Source organism: Micromys minutus (genome assembly GCF_963924665.1).
Source record: "Micromys minutus genome assembly, chromosome: 10".
NCBI lineage: Eukaryota > Metazoa > Chordata > Mammalia > Rodentia > Muridae > Micromys > Micromys minutus.
The window spans coordinates 10119347-10138906 of NC_137979.1; the positions used below are offsets into that span (position 1 = coordinate 10119347).

At 51.4% G+C, this 19560-nt stretch overlaps 1 protein-coding gene across 1 annotated transcript in view; it reads left to right on the top strand.

Annotated features, from left to right (window-relative positions):
• The first annotated feature begins 452 nt into the window (after positions 1-452).
• The window catches only part of GALNT10 (polypeptide N-acetylgalactosaminyltransferase 10), a 139154-nt gene continuing 120046 nt past the window's right edge, over positions 453-19560 (top strand). Inside the window, exon 1 of the mRNA XM_080922995.1 lies at positions 453-710. Within this exon, the coding sequence (XP_080779121.1) occupies positions 552-710 (159 nt within the window). The 5' untranslated portion in view covers positions 453-551. The remainder of the gene's footprint in view (positions 711-19560) is intronic.

Genomic DNA, 19560 nt, shown 5'->3' on the forward strand with positions numbered 1-19560 from the left:
GCTGTAGCGTGTCCGCGCAGCCCCGAGGCTCTCGCTGGCATTGAGCCGCGCGAGTTCCCCAGGGCGTCCCCGATCGCGTGCCCCGCGGCCCCAGAGACCGCCCAACTCCCTAACTCCGGGACTTTGGCAAAGCTGCTGCGGGTGGGGAGCGGCGGCGAAGCAGGACGCACCATTGGGACCCGCGGGGGGGATAGCAGTCAGGAGCCGGGGCTCTCTTGCATCCTGAAGGATTGAGATGCTCTATAAGTGGATGGAGGACGGAAGGATGGAGGCGCATTGAACTCAACCGTGTATCTCATGGTAGAAAGCGAGATGCAAGACCTGGAATGAGATGCCAGGGGATGATGGGGTTGGAGCGCACCCCCACGGCGCTGACACGATGGAGGCGCCCGGGTCCCCCGCTGGCGAGCAGCGGAAGTGCCGCGGAGTTGGAGCGGGGCCGGCGCCGCGGCCGCTTCTGCTGGCCGAACTGCTGCCGCCGCCGGGCGGACGGGCGGACGCGCAAAGCCGGGGGCGGGCGCGGCGGGGCGCGGCGGGGCGGACCGGCCCCGATGAGGCGCAAAGAGAAGCGGCTCTTGCAGGCGGTGGCGCTGGCTCTGGCGGCCCTTGTCCTGTTGCCCAACGTGGGGCTCTGGGCTCTGTACCGCGAGCGGCAGCCCGACGGCAGTCCTGGGGGATTGGGGGCAGCGGTGGCCCCCGCGGCGGTACAGGTGAGTGGTCCGCGGCCGAGGGTGGAGAGCACTCATTCCCCCACTTCGCTTCCACCCTGCAGTTCCTTGTTCCACCCATCCTTCGTGTCTGCTCTGAGGCATCCCATTTTGGGGATGGCAACATCGAGGCTTAGGGAAGTCAAAGACTTATCCAGGCTCCTACTCCAGCCTAAAACTGTTCAGCCCTAGGTCCTTTTCCTAGTTTACCCCCACTCCGCTTATTGCCGTCTATTCCTGGCCTCTTAGCTCTCCCTTTTTCGGAGGATCCTATCTGCATCTCGGTACCACCCGGGATTGTTCGTTCTGAGGGTAGGAGTGAAGATTCTGGTCGTTCTGGTCCGTGTTGTTCAGATAGTCTCTGCGCCTAGCCCCCACCGTCGCCTGCTGATTCTATGTTTGAGACAGACCTGATTCTTCCTGGTTTGTCATCTACACAGGCACTCCTGGGTCTCCACTAAGTTTCCCATCTGGAGAAAGCTTGCTTCCCTTCTCTTCTCTTCTCTTCTCTTCTCTTCTCTTCTCTTCTCTTCTCTTCTCTTCTCTTCTCTCCTCTCCTCTCCTCTCCTCTCCTCTCCTCTCCTCTCCTCTCCTCTCCTCTCCTCTCCTCTCCTCTCCTCTCCTCTCCTCTCCTCTCCTCTCCTCTCTTCTCCTCCCTCCCCTTTCTCCCTTCTCCTCTCCCCCTCTTTCTTTCACGTGTGTGTATGCCTTACCTATATGTACGTCTGCACTACACACATGCCCAGTGCTCACTGAGGTCAGAAGAGGGCATAGGATCCCCCACCCCAAAACTGGAGTTGCACACGTCTTGGAATCACTGTGTGGTTGCTGGGAGTCTAACGTGGAAAACCAGCTCTTAACAGGCCATCCATCTCTCTCCCCGCCTCCCACATCACTCGGTCTTTATCCTAGTCAGATTCTGTGCCTCTCGTGAGACTACTGAGACCATGCCCTCGAGGGGGTCAAGTAAGGACTGAGTGCCTTAGCCTTAACTTGCTTCCTTTGGCATGAGAGTTGAGAATCTCTGTAGAGGGCTTCCTACATGTCCCAGAGCCACAGGTGTCAGGTGCCCCCCACCCCCACCCCAGGGCAGAGTATTTCCAGCCTTCCTTCTTTGTACTAATGAGATATGTTTCTTGTAGGCAAAATTAAGACAGTCTCTTTGAAGTTGTGTGTGTGTGTGTGTGTGTGTGTGTGTGTGTGTGTATACACATGCATATGAGCATGTGCATGTGGACTAGCAGTCTCCTGGAATAGCTCGGTCACTTTCCTCCAGCCATCCCAGCTTTTCTACCCCAGCTCCTGGCACGTGTGGTCATGCTTGAATTATTCCTCCAGCGGGACACTGAGGAGTTGCTTACGGGATTTTCTTGGCCCCATGGGAAGTAAGCAGATGTGTGCCAGGGTCAGCCTTGACTGACTGCTGGCTGGCCTTGAGGGAAGAGGCTGATTTCTTGAGATTGATGCTCTCCTCCCCACCCCCCCATCCCTTCCCTTCCACTGTTAGGGCTGCCATCTGGGCATTTTGGCTTCTGGGGCATGGAAGACTCTTTGCTACAGAGCTGATCAATTTAAACTTGGCTTGCCGCTCTGGTAATTTGTAAATCATCGTCAAGGTCTGGGTGATCCATCTATGGTAGATCTTACTGTTTGGGAAGTCAGGAAACCCCATTTCTTAATCCCTGGTTTGAATTCTGAAAGCTGGATTTAGAGCTCCCTCCCGTAAACTGTTTGTCTGAGTGGGGTTTTCCTGTGGGAACTCTCTTTCCTCTGTTACTGTTCCATGTGGTACCCATGCTGGGAGGCCAGACTCCTGTTCTTAGCTCAACTGTTAATTTGCTGTGCATTGATGAGTCTGGTCTCCCACTCTGAGCCTTGCTTGCTGCATATGTACGATTTGGGGCCAGTATTCTGTGATGCTGTCAATGTGCCATGGAGAGTGGGGCAGGCTGCTGCTGTTTCCTTTCCTGAGGTCCCTTATAATATTCCCGTCTTGGGATGCTCTGCTGAACACAGCCCTGGCTGGGGATGGGGGGGGGGGGGTTCAGCCAGGTCAGACTCTCCTGTGGAATGGCTGTGAGCAGTTCTAAAATAGCCCTTGACATTATGCCTCTGCGCGGAGAGAATTCTGCCGTGAAAGCCAGAGACATCCTCATTTTCATTTTCTATAGACCCAGATGTGTAGCCAGAAGGTCAAGGTTAACTGTCAGTTTGGCCTTAGCTTTCATGGAGAACTACTAACTGTACAAAAGGGTATTGATGCACTAAGGCCACCTTTTGAACAGGGGGCTGGGGGCGGGCAGCTACTGAGTGCCTCTTGGGAGCACTACCTAGACCTCACTGAAAAGGCTGCTTTACCTGTTTTTTGTCTGCCTCTCTGGAATGGCATAGAAACAGTGAAGGAAGGGTAGGGGGGGGAGGCTTCCATGTGATCATCTTTGCTTCTTGGGGGGTCACGGAAGAAAACTGTTTCCCAAGGATGGGCCCTGGTAGGTGCGGCAGGATTCAGCATTCATAGGCTGCCTTTCTGGAACAGTCTGCCAAATTTCCACACAGCCCCTTTGTGTTCCACTCCCTTGCAGATGCAGAGCCCTCCAGTCCCTCTTCCGAATGTCAGCTGGCCTCCAGGAAAGAAGCCGGCTTCTCCCACCCTCTGTATCAGGTGGCTAGCTGGGGAACAGTCCTCAGCACCCAGAGTTGTTGGGACAGTGACGAACCGGCCAGCACTCCCGACGCTGCTGGGTTTATCTCCAAGCAGGTCCGTGGTCTTTCTGGTAGAAATAAGTGCTGGTCTGAAATGTGGCTGAGTTGATCGAGTGCTTGCCTGTGTCCAACCAATCTTCAGCGCCGCATAAACCAGCCTGTGGTGCATGACAGCAATTCTAGTACCCAGGAGGGGAGAGGAGGGGAGTTGGAGTTCAAGGCCAGCATGAGACCTTGCTCTAGAGCAGCTGTTGGGACTTTATTACTGTGAGAAGTTCCAGTGACTTTTCTGTGAGATCACACCTGGGTTTGGGCAGCCCTCTCTGATGCCTGGCCCTGTGATACCTCATGCTGGTCCCTCTGGAGCCAGGAGACAGGGTATTTGGTTCATAAGTGCACACCATGAGTTTGGAGTCACATAGCTGGCTTTTTTTTTTTTTTTTTTTTTTTTTTTTTTTTTTTTGAAAGATCCAGGATTCAGTAGGAAAAGCTGGCCCCGAGGCCATTTTATGTTTTAACTTGGGCTTCCTCCTCTTTCCCACTCCCTAGACAGCCTGACATCTTGGTTTAATTCTAGGATTGGTTTTCATCTCCAGAGCTTGGGAGCTGGTCTTTGATATCCCACGGTGGGACGCCCAAGCGCAGCTCCTCCCACTCTGGTGAGACTTGGCTTCTCTGGGTAATGGCATCTGTTGGGTAGAGACTGCTGGGATCATGGGATGCCAGTGTCTGTGATTTTTTTTAAGTCTCAGGACTTTTTCTCCTTGGGTCAGAGCTGAACTTTATTCTTAGAACACCCTCCCCTGCCCATCCCCCCATCGGACCCTGTACCCCACGCCCCGTTTCGGTCTTCCTGGTAGTGGAACGTTACACACGTTACACACGTCAGCAAGTTAAGTACCATGGCTTTGTGGTCTGGAGTGGTTTCTTTACTTTTCCAAGGTGGAGCTGGTATCCGTTAGACGGCTACTCACCTCTCTGTCAGCTTGGCCAGATGAAACCGGATGCCACCGGGGAAGGGTTCTTGACTTAGCAGAGCAAATCTGCTTCTGCCTCCTTCTCCTGGGCCTGCTGTCTGCCAAGGATGAACACAGAGAAGCCTGGGAGAGAAGGCTGGCCTTGGTTCTCTCTTACCCTAAGACCATTTCGACCTCCGGGAAGTGGCTTAGCCTCTCTGAGCCTTGTATTCCTCACCTGTGAAAGGCGTGGAGATTCAGAAAGGAGGGAGGCAAACGTATATCATTATGGGACCTTCCCACTCGTGGCCTGGGCAGACAATGCTAATCAATCTTTACCACCAATCCCAGGCTTGGCCTCAGGCTGTTGTCCAACAAGTCTTCTCACAACTGGGCTTGCTGGCATCATTTACCACTTCCCCTTTTATTCGGAGTCGGGGCTGTGGGAAATAGATGTTTTGTTGTGGCTTTTCGCATTCTGACATCCCAGGATTCCGTGAGTTTGGAAGTGTTTCGGAAAGGTCGAGAGTCTAGCTGAAGCCCCGACTTAGGTACCTGTTCCTGTTCCAGCTGCTTCTCACAGGCAGCTTTGTGTGCGTGAGCTCCGGTGACAGGTACCGGATAATGGAACCAGGGATGGGAAAGTGAAGGCCTATTTAAAAGATAACCATCTAGCTTGCTAATTGTACCTTGTCTACAGCCAGCTCTTATTCAGAAATGGCACCCAGGACGTCTTTTGTTGCTGTATAAAAGGCACCTGGAGGTGAAGGGGGCCTTGTAACTAACTCACTGCTCCTTACACTGTGGCTTCTGTGCTTTGTACAACTACCTGGTCCCCTCGCATCTATGGAAACAGAGGGTTTGTCTAAGAATCTTGCTTCTCCAGAGAATCACTGTTCTCATGTCTGGGGCAGTGGGGACAGGAAGTAGATCCTACACGTGTGAGCTCCCATGGGTTCCACAGTGGCCTTCCTGCCTGTAGCTGTCCGGAGACTGAGGAGGCAGAGTGCGTTTGTTGAACTGCTGGAGTATAGAGCAGGCAGGGGGCTTCAGAGGACCTCTCCAGTCCAGCTCCCTTCGTTTTTGTCTGATGGAAACTGAGCCCCCCCCCCGGGGGGGGGATGGTCGCTTCCAACAGGTTCTCACCGGAGGAACGCAGACCAGAATGCAGTGCTACGGGCCTAATGCTCCATTTCGCAGCAGAGGTTTTTCCTCCACAGACTAATATTTGCGCCTTCTCAGCCATTATTTCCCCCGAGAGCCCAGATGATCTCGCTGACTCCCAGAGGCCAGCAAATAAAATGGATTAAATGTTACAGCTGTGAAGGGATCTTGCGTGGGGTGGAGAGATTCAAAGGTATATGGTACATGGCAGCGTTGCTGTCTACAGAACTAACTGATCCTCAGAGCCCCCCTTACGGTCTCTTCTGTATCAATTTCAAATAACAGTGGATTCAGCATGAAAAAGCTCACAGGCTCCAGGGACCATCTGGTTCTCAGTATTGGGTGATCTGGCTTCTCTTTTGCGTCTGGCTTTTTCTCTGTTACCTGTGACCTAGACCGTGTCCCTATGAGTAGAATATGATCCCGGAAACGAGGCTGCCTGTGTAGAGGAGAGAAGAAACGTCTTATGAGCCCTGCCTTCCTGTCCCACTTTAGGGACGAGCTTGGGACAACCACACATCTGCCTTGGTGTGTGTGTGGGCGGGGGGACTCTATCCGTGCTGGAGATGGGACTGGGTTGATCTTCTTAGGTGAGAGAAAGAATAGCTCCTCACAGAAGAATCTGAACCCTTGTAAAGAAAGAGGTGCCATAGGCAGATGCTAGCGTGTCTACACAGAGCCCTGGTGCGTTTCCCCAGGCATTGGGCTCAGGCATCTTGGACACTCCGGACTTGCCCTCATATTCAGAATCCGTGGCTGTTAAGTTCGTGTTCCCATTAGCCCCGCCCATCTTGGGATGAGATTCGGAGTGCGGCCTTGCTCATGGTTGCGGAGGCTCAGGCCCGGGTTTTTGCCAGCACCGTACGGAAGCGTCTTCCTGCTTTATCCCCCTCCAGTTCTGTGGCTGCCTTCCTCTCCCCTCACACTTGTCCTGAGTGCAGCCCTTCCCCTCCACACACCCAAAGCCAGCCCACTGCACATTTTCTCTCGAGCTGAGAAAAGAACTTCTGTCTCTCCAGCTTCGACTTTTTTCTGCCTGGCCCTGCTCACTGGAGGGGGCGGAGTGTTCATACTTGGGAAGCTAGAGGAAGCTAAACAATTCCGCTTGCTGCTGCGGGTGGGTGTGTGTTTATGTGTGTAGCTTTCTCTCCATGTGGCACCCTCTTCTCTCTTATCTCTTCCTTGGTTCCCGTTTGCTGCCCTCTGCTGAGTGTTGATAGGAGATGGGAAGGGAGAAAGCACGCCCGGGGTTTCTTTGCTCTTGAGAGAAAGCCGAGCTTCAAATGCTGGATTTTCTTCCACCTTCTCAGGAGAGAAGCCACCGCCTAAAGCAACATTAGTAAAAAAAAAAAAACAATTACAGTGTTGGGGGTTGGGCAGATGGCTCAGTAGGTAAGCTTGCTGCTCAGCAAGCTAGAGGACCTGGGTTTGAATTTCCAGCACCCACATAAAAAGTCAGCCAGACAAGGCTGCGTATGCCTTGTACTTCAATATTGGAGCAAAGACACTGGATTCTGAGAGCCTGCTGGACCTGCAAGCCAAAACAGCCTCTGACTCGTGAATGATCCTGTCTGTGGGCACTTAGGCATTTGGTGGTGGAGGAAGACATTGCACATCCTGTTCTAGCTTCCACATGGATAGGCATGTGGATGTTCACATGCATAACCATACATACCACCCACACACGCACACATGCATGCTGCGAGTCATGTTTAACCCGTCATTACTATATTTCTTTGTATCTGATCAGGAAAAAGGGCTAGTCTCTCAGCCCATCCCTCCACTCCTTCAGACTGAGCAGAGGAGAGAGGCCATTGCCTTGGGACTAAATCTTTCCAGTAGGCCCCTGGGTGGTGCTGTGATATGACCTCCCTGCTCTCTTAGACTGTGACTGGGTAGTGTGCAAGGTTTCAGCTTTGTTACCCACAGCCCTATTCAAACCCCCAGGCCCAGGTGGGACACCTAACATCGGTACCCTAAAATGCCTGGTCTGTGTCACAAGAGTGACACTAATTATCTTGGAACTTCCTTTGAGGATGAACTAGTCACAGGTCACCGAGTACAAAGTCCTGAGCACACTGCTTAGCTCATAATTAAAGCCCCGGACGGAGGTCAAAATGGCTGTGCTTTAGCTTGACCTGGCTTTGGGTAAGGACTGGTTTCTTAGCTTCTCTGTGACTGAGAGAGGTCTGGAAGCTTATGCCGTCACTGGAAGGTTAGGGCTCTGGGAGGAAGGTCTGGCCCACAACAGAGGCGGCATCACAGCTTCTGAGCATACCATAGCTGGTTGGTTGGTAATGTGGTTTGGGAAGTTCATCTTGGGTGCCCACTCTCATTGGCGAGACATCCGTGCCAATCCGACACACACTGTGATCATTTCTGACCGGTGTAGACTTACAGAATGACCAAGGACTGTCAGACCAACTGTATGGTTCACTCTCAGTAGCTACTGGGCTCAAGGCTTAGCCTCAGGAATGGCTTTCCGTGAGCTTCAGGGTGCTGAGACCCCCAAGCCTGGAAAGGATAGAGACCTCAAGATACGTGGGGGAGCTTCATCCCTGGATCTTCCCACACACATCTGGGAGACTGACCACCTCTTGGGCCTGCTCCACTGCTACAAGAATGCCCCCAGGAGGCCTCGTCTCCGAAGGTTGGGCAATGAGGAACAGCTCTCTGCCAGATATCAGCAGGTCGGGCTCTGAGCCCGTGCCCTTGTTTAGATCCGGTCTGAGTGGTTACCTTTCTCATGCTCTACTTTGGCCTGGGCGCCTGCCACCTGCTGCCTTCCAGGGCGAGGTTGTACCTGTGGGACCAGGGCAAGGTGCCTGAACCAGGAACCCTAGGGGAAGGGTGGCTTCATGAAGAACTCAACAGCCTCTCCCTGTAGGGAGGAGGGCAGAAGGAACTGTGTGGAGCTGGGAACCAGTCCTATCTCATTACTAGGTCCGCCGCTCCTGTCTTAGGTCTTATGACTGGTGTCAAGTTCCTTCTCCCCAAATGAGCATGTTACACTGTGTCACAGTGCCCTGGTGTTAGTTAAAGACGGGGTGACTGAGGTCGGCAAGATGCTGTAACACATCTGTGGCCACACAATCAGTGGGCGAAGCGGGCTGGTCTCCTTCTGTCCACTGCTGTAGAGCTGCTGACCGTGTGATTAGGTTGAGTTCAGTCTGTCCCCTCCCTTGGAGTACAGAAGGACAAGTTGGAGGTCACCACTGAAGGCTATAAATCCGGTGTTTGCTCTAATAGCTGCTGCTTCTGGAAGGCACTGAGTGCCCAACAGCAGTGCCAGAATGAGGGTCCCAGCTGGACACGGCCCTTGCCTCCTAAGAGCCTGGGCCTCCAGTTGTGCGCTGGTGTGGGGTTGGTGATCAGGGCTCATAGAATACATTTCCCAGACTGGGTTGGAACAACTGGTGGAGGTGGTTGTGGTTTCCTGTTACTCAGACTCCATGCTCTCAAGTGAGAACTGTTTCTTCTTGCCTGTTTTCTCCTGAGTATTGATTGATTGTTGTCAGCTGCTTACAGCATCGTGTGTGTGTGTGTGTGTGTGTGTGTGTGTGTGTGTGTGTGTGTGTGTGTGTATTTGTGAAATAACCAGTTTCTAAGTTTGGTACCTAACTTTCAGCAAGAAGTTAATGATTCTGGTGCATTGGGGCCTCTAATTTGGATTCCTGGTTATTCTGTTGACAATAAGTCTTAACAGCTGTTTTCTTCAAAAGGTATTTTTTCATTAATTGTGTCTGGGAAGTGGTGGGCGTGTGTGTACTTGCCTATATATGACCATGGATGTGAGGGCCAGAGTTCAACGTCGGATGTCATTCTTTAGGTATTGTCTGCCTAGTTTCTTGAGACAGGGTCTCTCACTGAGACTGGGCTCACCCATTAGGTTAGACTGACTAGTGAACCTCAGGACTCCTGTCTCTGCCTCCCATTCTATTGTTGGGTTATCGCTGTGTTAACCAAGGCTGCTCATGCTCTCTGTTTCTCTGTATCTCTGTCTCCCTTTCTCTCTCTCTTTCTTTCTATCCCTCTATCTCTTTCTCTGTCTCACTCTCTCTTGGCTTCCTTTTTCCTTTTCCTTTTTCTTCTCCTCCCCTTCCTCCTTCTCCTCATCTCCCTCCTTTCATGACTTCTAGGCATTGAATTCTGGTCTTCATGCTTACACAGGAAGGACTTTATAGATGAAGCTAAGCCCCACTCCCCATTCTAATTCCCCACTTTACCTGTGTCCTCTGATGGATTCTAAACCATGACTCATGGGCCACATTCAGCCCAGTAGTAAGCTGTGGCTTGTTCAGGGCTGGCCCTTACTTGGTTAGATGCCATTGTGTTTAATTTAAATGTTTGTAGTTGATAAAGCCAGTCGTTAACATTCTGGCATGGATGAGGAGGGTTTCTTGAGGCCCCACCCCCTAGCTGAGGAACCATTGACAGTTGATCACTGCTAGAGGAGGGGGAGTCATTTGTCCTTGGGGGCGTGGCTATTGTCAAATTGTCCAGGCTCCACCCCTGTGAACAACATTAATTGGATTCAGTGGGTTATTAAGAAAGAAGGCATGGAGGTGGGGGGGGGTATGATGTCCAGGGGAGTGAGAGGTGGGTGCTGGGAATGTGGCCAAATTACATTGTGTACATGTATGGAACTGTCAAAGAATGAATAACACAACCAAAGAATACGTTGTTAATTAATTCATCTTTTTAGAAAAAATTTTCTTATCTTTGGTCTTTTGGGGTAGAAATCTGAAAGTCTGGCACTAGACCTAAGTGTGAGTATCATTAAAAAAAAAATATGTTCTAGGTCCCCTAGCAGCTGCCCCTCGAGTCAAGCCCCCATCTCCCTCCAGCGTCCCCAACCCTGCCACACTCTGTGGCCTGAAACCTGGAACCTCACCCTTAGAATTATCAGTTTATGGGAGCTTCATGGGAGACACTTGAAAACCCTGTGACTAGATGCTAGGCTGAGTAAGAGTGGGTGAGTTGTGGCTGCGTCTCGTAACTCGCAGATTGTGGTTGTCAAAACAGCTTATATGCAGATTTCTGCTCTATCTCACCAACATGGGGGTCCCCTGCTTCTCTCTCGGTCTCTGTTACTCAGCCCCCCCATGTCTAGTGAAGCTTGCTCGTTGTGAGACGGCTGTCAATGGTAGTTTGCTGCTTCCTCAGTGATGGGGGTCCCCCAGAGTTATCTGAGAGTAGAAGACCTGTGTGCAGTCAGATTGGGGTCCCCAGGAGGTACTGGGGGGTAATTCAGTCCTATGCACCCATGTAGGTCTGAGTCCAAGGCCCTTGGATGTAGTGAGCACAGTTGAGGGACCTTTTCCCCTGCAGGTTTCTGCCACAGCCGGGACAGGGGACGCTCTAGCAGGAACCTTGGCTTGGGGTGGTCACAGTCTTGGAACGGCAGCCTGCTCTGTCTTCGTACCCTGGTTCCTTAGCAGAGACAATAGTGGTCACTTTTTGAGCTAGTCTGCATTTGACACTCGATGTGACTTCTTTTCCTCAGGCCTCTCATCTCCCGGTGGGGGTGGGGGGCTCTGCTCATTGTCATTACACAGACTGGACAGCGGGCTGAGGACACCTAAGTAAACTCCAGGCCTGTGCAGAAATAAGCCACAGTGACTGCTTTATCTTAGGCTTCTCTGGCTCCCAGATTTGTGCTCTGAGCTGCCAAATCTGATTGACCCCCCAAGGGGAGTCATTTCCACCTCTTGGCCTGTAAAATGGAAACTGAGCGTCCTGGCACGTGGGCAGTGTACAGACAGGAGGGAGTGGACGCTCTCCAACCCACGGCCTTGGCCTTCCCTCAGCACAGTTGTCCCATACTAGTATGGGGGCATTTTCTTGCCCTCTGGGGTACAGACCCTGGTCCCTCCTGTCCCCAGCCTGAAGCCTGCTGCTCTCCAGTTCTCCTGGCAGCAAGAAAGACAGCTGACAGCTCCTGCCAGGACCTGAGCCAGGGAACAATGGGGGACATTGAGAAGCTGCCAGGTGCTAAGCCAGAGGAACATTTGATTAATTTCAACCCAAATTGTCAGGCTCTGCTCTCTATCTCCATGCAGTGGTTAAAGGGGACAAGAAAAAAAGGTATGTTCCTCCTTGGGGCTGGTGCTAGTTCTTTACTGGGCAACCATCTTAAACCTGGAACTCCCAGTGATGGGGAGCTCACACCACTTCCCTCAGCAAGCTCCTCACTTCACCGTGGCACAGGGCGACAAAGGATCTCTCAGTTGCTCTCCACCCAGCTTTTCTGTTTCTTCTCAAGTTTGTCCTTTTCTAGAAAGCCTTCCCAGACCGTTGGAGGAGGAGCTCATCTGTGTCTTGGAAATATGTGTAGAACCTACTACCCGGTGCTAACCCCACAGACCTTCAGGCTTAGCAGAAGGAAGTCATGTTGGGGAGGTTTTGGATGGGGGTGGGGATAGAGAAGATGGGGGTCCCAGATTGTCAAAGGTAGGTCCACATTCCTTCCCTGGGAGTTCTACTCCCAAACATAGCCATTGTATCTGGGGGTAAGTTTTCAGTCAGAAGATTCCCCTGGACTTGTGAATGGTCTGTTTTCTGTTGCAGCTACTCAGGTAATGCCATTGTGGAATAAACATGACTACCTTATTGTGAACATGCTGTGTTCTAATAGAACGTATCTTTGTAGAACAGGCAGCGTGCTGAGTGGGCAAGCTCTGGTTTGCTGGCCCTGCTCTGGTCTCTTCCTGATAGAGGAGTCCTCAGCTGACAGATAGAAGCCTTCAGGAACTGACCATTTGCTGGCCCCCAACTGTGTAGTGCCTCTTTTGTAGAGGATCCAGCCAGTTCTGAACACACAATGGGGCCCCATGCTCTCCCCAGTGGGTCTGGCAAACCATTGTGGCTGAGCAGAGCTCTGTGGCCCAAACCAAATACTCCTTCCCACAGATGCCCCACTGTGTGCCTGCCCCACCTTTCTGAGATCATAGCCCCACCCTCCTATGAGATCATAGTCTAGTCGGTACGTACTGTCAGAGAATGTCACAGACAGAACTCAGGGGCACAGGTCCTTCCTCTAAAACTCCAGCAAACTTGCCAAGGCAGCACCCACCATATATAGAGCTCTGTTCATCTCTCCAGCTATAGTGGACGTCGTAACGCACCAGACGTGTCTCCCCATGATCCTGGATGTAGAATGCTTTCAACAAGACTGGTACATGACTGGGTCATGGTCTTCCAGGTCTCAGCTCCAGTGTCACCTCAGAGAGACCACTCCCCCCTCCTCTCTCTGCAGTGTCTCAAACTGAATTACCCATCCTACGATCCAGTTGACTAGCATGGCATCACTTGTCATTTCCTGGTTCATGTTTCTGTCAAGAACCAGGAGGGTAGGTACTTTGCATGTCTTATTTACTGCTGCATACACAGTATAGCACACAGTAGGTGCTCAGACTGTTCTCTGAATGAGTGAGTGAATGGTGCATACTCTTGTCCCAAGCAGTCTAGAGTCAGGGCCATGACTTTGAACTTTCCTTCCTACTCTCTTTGCACATCTCATGTGGATGTTCTGGGACCCTGGGGCTGGGGGATGCTGTACACTTTCTTCTGGAAAGAAGAGGGAAGAGACAGCTTTCTTCCCTGGTGAGATGAGAGGGCTTTAAGAGTGTGAGTTCAGGGTAGCAGCCAAGGATTGTTGGCAAAGCTTGGAGAAGCCCTGGCGGGACTCCACTTCTCTCCCCCAAGTCGACTCCATCGTCAACCATGGGGCTTGCTTGGTGGTACCCTTGCCTGAGAAGGGTTTTACACATTCCCTTCAGACGTTCCTGGCAATTTGAGATGCCTTCTCTGGGCTGGTATTTTTCTTGTGGTTCTTGGGCATGTGCACACCCATGCTTGCTTCTCGGTCGGGGGAGAAGGTGTCCGCCGCAGGCAGAGCTGAGTATCCCATCCTGTCAGTCTGAGCTGAGTATCCCATCCTGTCAGTCTGTGGTGGGTCTCTGAGGAGAAGGGCTCCTGACCAGGCCCAGGCTTTTTTAGGCCCACCGACACATGGATTTGAGTGGGGTTGGTATGTGTGAGGGGTGTTAACATATTTCCTAAGTCATGCATTAGATTCCTAAGCCCAAGTACCTAAGAATAAGACCCTACATGGAGGGATGGTGGTTACTGTATGAGGTCATGCTGGAGCGGGTACATTCTTCACCCTCCATGACTTATGGGGCTTTTTAGACGTGAAGAGACACAGAGGAAAGGGAGCCCAGGGAACCTAGAGGTATCATAAGCCAGAAACTCCCGGCATGTCCAGAGCCATGGGTAATAAACAGTCTTAACTTCTTTCTGTTACTTCTGCTCCATTTTAGTTTATGGTAAAGATTCTCTCCTGAGAGAACATAGCATGTCATACTGCACATATGTTCCTTAACTAAAGCCATGCCCTGATTAGGATCCATAACTCTATCCCCCCTCCTTCTCCTCCTCCTCCTCCTCTGCACCATTTTATTTTGTCCCAAGTTCCTACATTGAGTGCAAAAAAAAAAAAAAAAAAAATCTGAGTCCTCACTAAATTGATCTGGAGGATTACTGTGTGCTAGATACAAAAGTCACACCACATTTCGCCCCCACCACCTCCTTCAGAGCTCCAAGCCTAAAGGAAAATACAGACAGGTTCTGGGTGCTGCTTGGGAGACCAGCATCACACTATGGGGTACTGGGAGACGACACTGGTCCAGGTCAAAAAGGGTTTCTGTGAAGAGATGATTTTTACATAGGCCAAGACCATAGCAGTGTGTGCCTAGTAGGACTGTGTCTCCAGGTGGCAGAAAGGGGACCTTCTCCCAGCAGCAGCTGGGGAAGGCAGTTGTACCCAAAACTGCGTGTGTCTGGAGAGGTTGGATCTTAGCCTCTGACTGTTGACCTGGGAAACCGGGAAGCTATGGTACAGTTAAGGTATAGGATGATTGGATAGAAGCCGAGGCTGTACAAGAAGAACCGGAGGCAGAGATCAGCTGCTGAGATGGAGGGAGGGTGAATCCTGTCCTTCATCTTGCTGTGTTCTGATGACAATACTCCAGCCACAGCGCTGGTCGCTTGAAGTCTCTGAGCTCCGGATGTTGGTGACACTGTTGCTAGCTCTTTTGCCAGGTGTGGCCTGGCAATGAGCCTCTGTTGTGAAGAGATACCATGACCAAGGCAACTCTAATAAACATTTAATGGGGGCCGGCTTACAGGTTCAAAGGTTCTGTCTGTTATCAATGAGGTGGGAGGCGTGGCTGTGTCCAGGCAGGCATGGTGCAGAAGGAGCTGGGAAGTCTACATCTTGATCTAAAGGCCGACTGAAGACTGCCTCCCAGGCAACCTCAGAAGCCCAGCCTACAGTGACATACTTCCTTCAAGTTCACACCCACTCCAAGGCCACACCTCCTAATAGTGCCATTCCCTAGGCCAAACATATTCAAACCACCACAGTGGAAGAGGGGGCAGCAGCATGGTCAGCGTTGTGGGATGGGAGGTTCGGCGTATGGTACGGGATACTCAAGGTATTCTTTGGCACTTGAGGAGTAAAGGCAGGTGTGGGACTGAAAGACGCTGGCATGTAGGCAGAGCTAGATTCGTGATCTAGGAAGATCTGTCTTCTAGTTCCAGGAGAAGAGAGTCCAGGCGTGAAACCATGTGGCCAGATTGCTTTTCAAGCTTTCTGCAGTCCAGGAGTTGAATCTCGGATCTCCCCCCTCCGGCCCCCCTCTCTCAACACTGTGGCCCGGTGAGGCAGAGAAGCTTCGGGACCCGAAGGCTCACAGAGCTGCTGTGCGAGCCAGTGTCCCGCCTTGTTCACCATGTCAGTCACTCGTCAGCTTCTGACTCAGTACTGGATGTGACCCCTAGGCTGGCTCTGCTAAGCACTTGACATTCCAAGAGGAAGGATGGCTTTCCCTGTCCTTGAGGACAGCTAGACCGCTGGACAGGTCATTCCAGGGCGGAGCGCCTGCCGAGCTGGATTAAGCAGAGTAAAGGATGCCCAGCAGCCCCAGACTGCCTTCCCAGCCGCTCCTCCCTCCTCCGTGTCCCTCCCCACACTAGTCTCATGTCTGGTGCTGTGATAAAATCCCTTGACAAGGGACTGGAGTGATGGCTTAGCAGTTAAGGGCACTGGCTGCCCTTCCAAAGGACCCAGTCCCTCGTAGCAGTGAAGTCAGTGGGCAGGAGCTTGAAGTAGCTAGCTAGCCCCATGACATGTCCAATCAAGAGCAGAGAGAATGGATGCTCAGTGCTCATCTCCTTTTCCTTACTCTTATGTAGTGCAAGGCCCAAAGCCAGGGAATGGGCCGGGGCTTCCCACATCAATTAATGTAACATAGGCAATCCCACACAGACATGCCCACAGGTCAGCCCCATCTACACAGTTTCTTCCTCCAAATTCTTTCCCTAGATAATTTTAGGCCTTGTTGAGTGTTGAAACTATCACACTGCCTCAACCCTAGGCTTTTACATCCTTGTTTTTATTTTAAAGTGACTTTGATTTCGCATACGAGATGTTTAGCCCGTATGTGTTGTTTGTGCTCTGTGTGCAAGCCTGGTGCCTGTGGAGGCCAAAAGAGGGAGTCACGTGCCCTGGAGCCGGGATGACAGACGAAGTGAGATGACATGTAGGTGTTGGGGACTGAACCTAGATCTCTGAGAAGCGGAACAAGTGGGCTTAACCACTGAGCCATCTCTGCAAGCCCAGGTGTTTTCGTTTTTAGAGATAGGGTCTCATGGAGCCTCACCTAGCCTTGAGCTGCCAAAGAAGCCCCCCATCCTCCTGTTTCCACCTCCAAAGAGTTAGGCTTACTGTGCCCGGTCTAACTCTAGGCTTAAGGCCACACAGGTTTAACTGGGTTTGAGCCCCAGTTTGGCATGTGTGAGAGTTGGGTTGCATGCACTAATCTTCTTCATGGGGACCCCACCCTTGTAACCTGTGTCCCGATTACCTCCTGAAACCCCACCTCCAGATACCATCAAAGTGGCAGCAAGAACTTGAACATGGACCTAGGGAAGCGTTCAGTGTGTAACCCTGGCACAGGTGGCGTCTGTTTGGGGGCATCCGTGGGATGCCTGCATTGTATCACGTGGCTGCCTTGCCGGGGTCTGCGGAGGCTCCTATGATCAAATGCTTTTATTTTTCCCTGTGACAAAAAGGACAGACACACCAGGGGAGGAATCAAGACTGTGAACAAGGCCGTGTCTATTCAGGTCAGACTCTGTCACTAAACAAGTTAATTTAAGAAGTTATTAAAAATGCATCTCGGATCTGGGAATTGAAGCTAACGGCTGGTTGACCCGTCTTATTTTCATTACTTTGCTTCTGGTTTGTAAATTATGCCGCTGCTCCCCTGAGAGTTCTTCAGCAGCTTCCTGCTCTAGAATAGAGACCTGAGCTCTGCCCCAGGCCCCTCCTCCCCGTGCTGTCCTCCCCACCTTCGTCCTCACCAAGTGCAGGACCTCTTCTCTCATCAGGGAGTACTTTCTCAGTGCTTGAACACTCATATGCACACATGCATACGACAAAAACATGCATGTACCCAATACACCATGCATACCCACCAGATAAGCAAGCACAGGTGCGCCAAACACTGCCTACACATGCGTACACTAGAGACGCACACACATGCAAAACACACCCCAAACACACATGTGTGAACACACTGCTCATGCACTACACACTCCTCTGCGCACACTCGGCACACACAATTTCGCACGCACCGGAAGCTCTCCCACACACCCAGTTCAGCTTGCCGATGCCGTGGTCCCTTTCAGATCTCAGCCCGGCCATCTTCTCCCGAGATGGGACTTCCCTGGCCCACAGCCCACTTAGGGATCTTCTTTCCTTTAACGCTCCCTGTCTTAGTTTATACAGTCTTAAACTCATGTTGCTTGATGAGTCCCTCTTGCTGTTAACTATCAATCCACAAGGACAGTAGCTGTGTCTGCTTCCTCACCGTTTTATCCCTCCTGTTTTACACAGTGCCTGCCCCGTGTCAGACCTTACGAGTGAGAAAAGGAATGAAAAAAACTTGGATGCTCTTATGGCCCAGAATTCTAAAAAAAAAGCACAGCTGGGCGCAGTGTCAAGGGGTGGCATCATGGGCTTATAATCTCAGCACTCAGAGGGAAGAAGCAGGAAGATCAGATTTCAAGGCCAGCCTGGGCTACACGAGACCCTTGACTGGACAAACTAAAACGCATAAAGAATGTTAGTGGAGAAATCGGCAACTTGTGGTGTGGGCTGTCACTAGGCGATAGTGTTGTGGTCATGTTGGTGCCTTTATTCTTAGGTGACACACCAACGAATGAAAGCAACAAAAATAAATTTTCCGGTGGGTCAGAAAAACAGTTGGAGGCAGAGAAGGGAGAAAGGAGAAATAGGTGTGAGGGAGGTAGTCAGACACCAGAGAAAATGGCGGAAGCTGTCTCCTCTGCCTGCGTCTTTCTGCGGGTTTAAATTTTTACTCTCTTCTGAGGAGTGACTCCGTGAGCAAGTGAGGAACAGCAGTGTACGCTCCTAGTATTCCCAGCCCTGCAAAGGTTCAGACAGGATTGCCGTTTGAGGCTAGCCTGAGCTACACGAGGCCCTGTGCCACCTCCAACCCCCGTTGTTCTGTTTTATTGTTTTTCTTTAGAAACAAACAAACAAAACCACAGAGGAGCTGAGGATACATCTCAGTTGCTAGAGAGTTTGCTTAGCTTGTAAGAAGTCTTGAGCTCCATTCCAAGCACCTTGTAAATGGAACGTGGAGATACAATCCCACCCGGAGCTCTGGAGGTGGAGGCGGAGGCGGGAGGGTCAGGAATGCAAGGTCATCACAGAACAAAAGGCAGTAAAATGTAAAATCCCAGAGAGTGAATGAAAGAGAAAGGAGGCGCTGGGAGGAAAGAAGCCAGATGTCCAGAGGAGGTGGGCAGGAACCTGCCAGCAGGCACTGTGGCCCTGAGTGGGCCTGGGGCTGTCGCATCCTGTGGCAGAATCTCTAGACCAGGGAGGGTGTCGTTGCTATACCGTTAGGCTCCGCCACGGGGCCGTCTACACCCCCTCGTTTTCTTGTGATGATTTTTGATTGTATGAAGCCAGGTGGTCCTAGATTTACAGTCTGGATTTCCAATTTTGCAGATTGCTCTTCCTCCGTTAAAAAATAAATAAATAAACCCCACAGTTTTCCTGCTGCCTGCTTGCTTTCGAACACATTGCATTTCCCTTCTTAGTTATTTATTGCTGTCCAAAAAGTTATTCTCAAACACGGAGGCTTAACAAACGGATATTTATTTGCTCTGGGTTTGGGTGGGTCGAGGATTCTGGCTTTGCTGGAAGGTTCTAGCTCTGGGTCCTATGAAATTACAGTTTAGAGGCTGGTTCAGTTTGCTTACTTTAAGCTGGGTGTTGGTTGTAGCCATTTGTAGTCCCAGCATTGGGAGGGTGGAGGCAGGATTAGAAGCTCCTGGACATTCCTGATGATTAGTGAATTTCAGGCTAGCGTGGGTTACATGAGACTCTGAAAACAAACAAATGAGGGCTGGTGAAGCCCGAGAGCCCCAAGTTTGATCCCTAGAAGCCACGGTGAGAGAAGAGAACCAACTCCCAAAGAGTTGCGTTCTGATTGGTCTCTCTGTCCAGGGAAGTGTCTGAGTGGTTAAAGCACTTGTCCTGCAGGTATGAAGACTCTAGTGTGGATTCCTAGAATCTGTCTAAATGTCAGATGGGCATGCCAGTCCGTCTGTTACTCCAGATTTCAAAGGCTGGGTCATGGGATCCCAGAGAAAACTGCTCCTGAGACTAGCCTGTTTTGATTGAGAAACCCTGCCTTAATGACTAAGGTAGAGGAGTGATCAGAGATGTTTCCTGGCATTTACCTCAAGCTTTTATATGCACGTATACACACACACACACACACACACACACACACACTCACATGTGTACATGTACGCTCACAGTGTGTGTGCCCTGACACATGTAAAGCATGTAGCACACATGAAACACACACAAAATGGCAAGTAGTTGGTGGTCGTGTTGCAGGTTTCTGCAGTGTCCCTTGCAT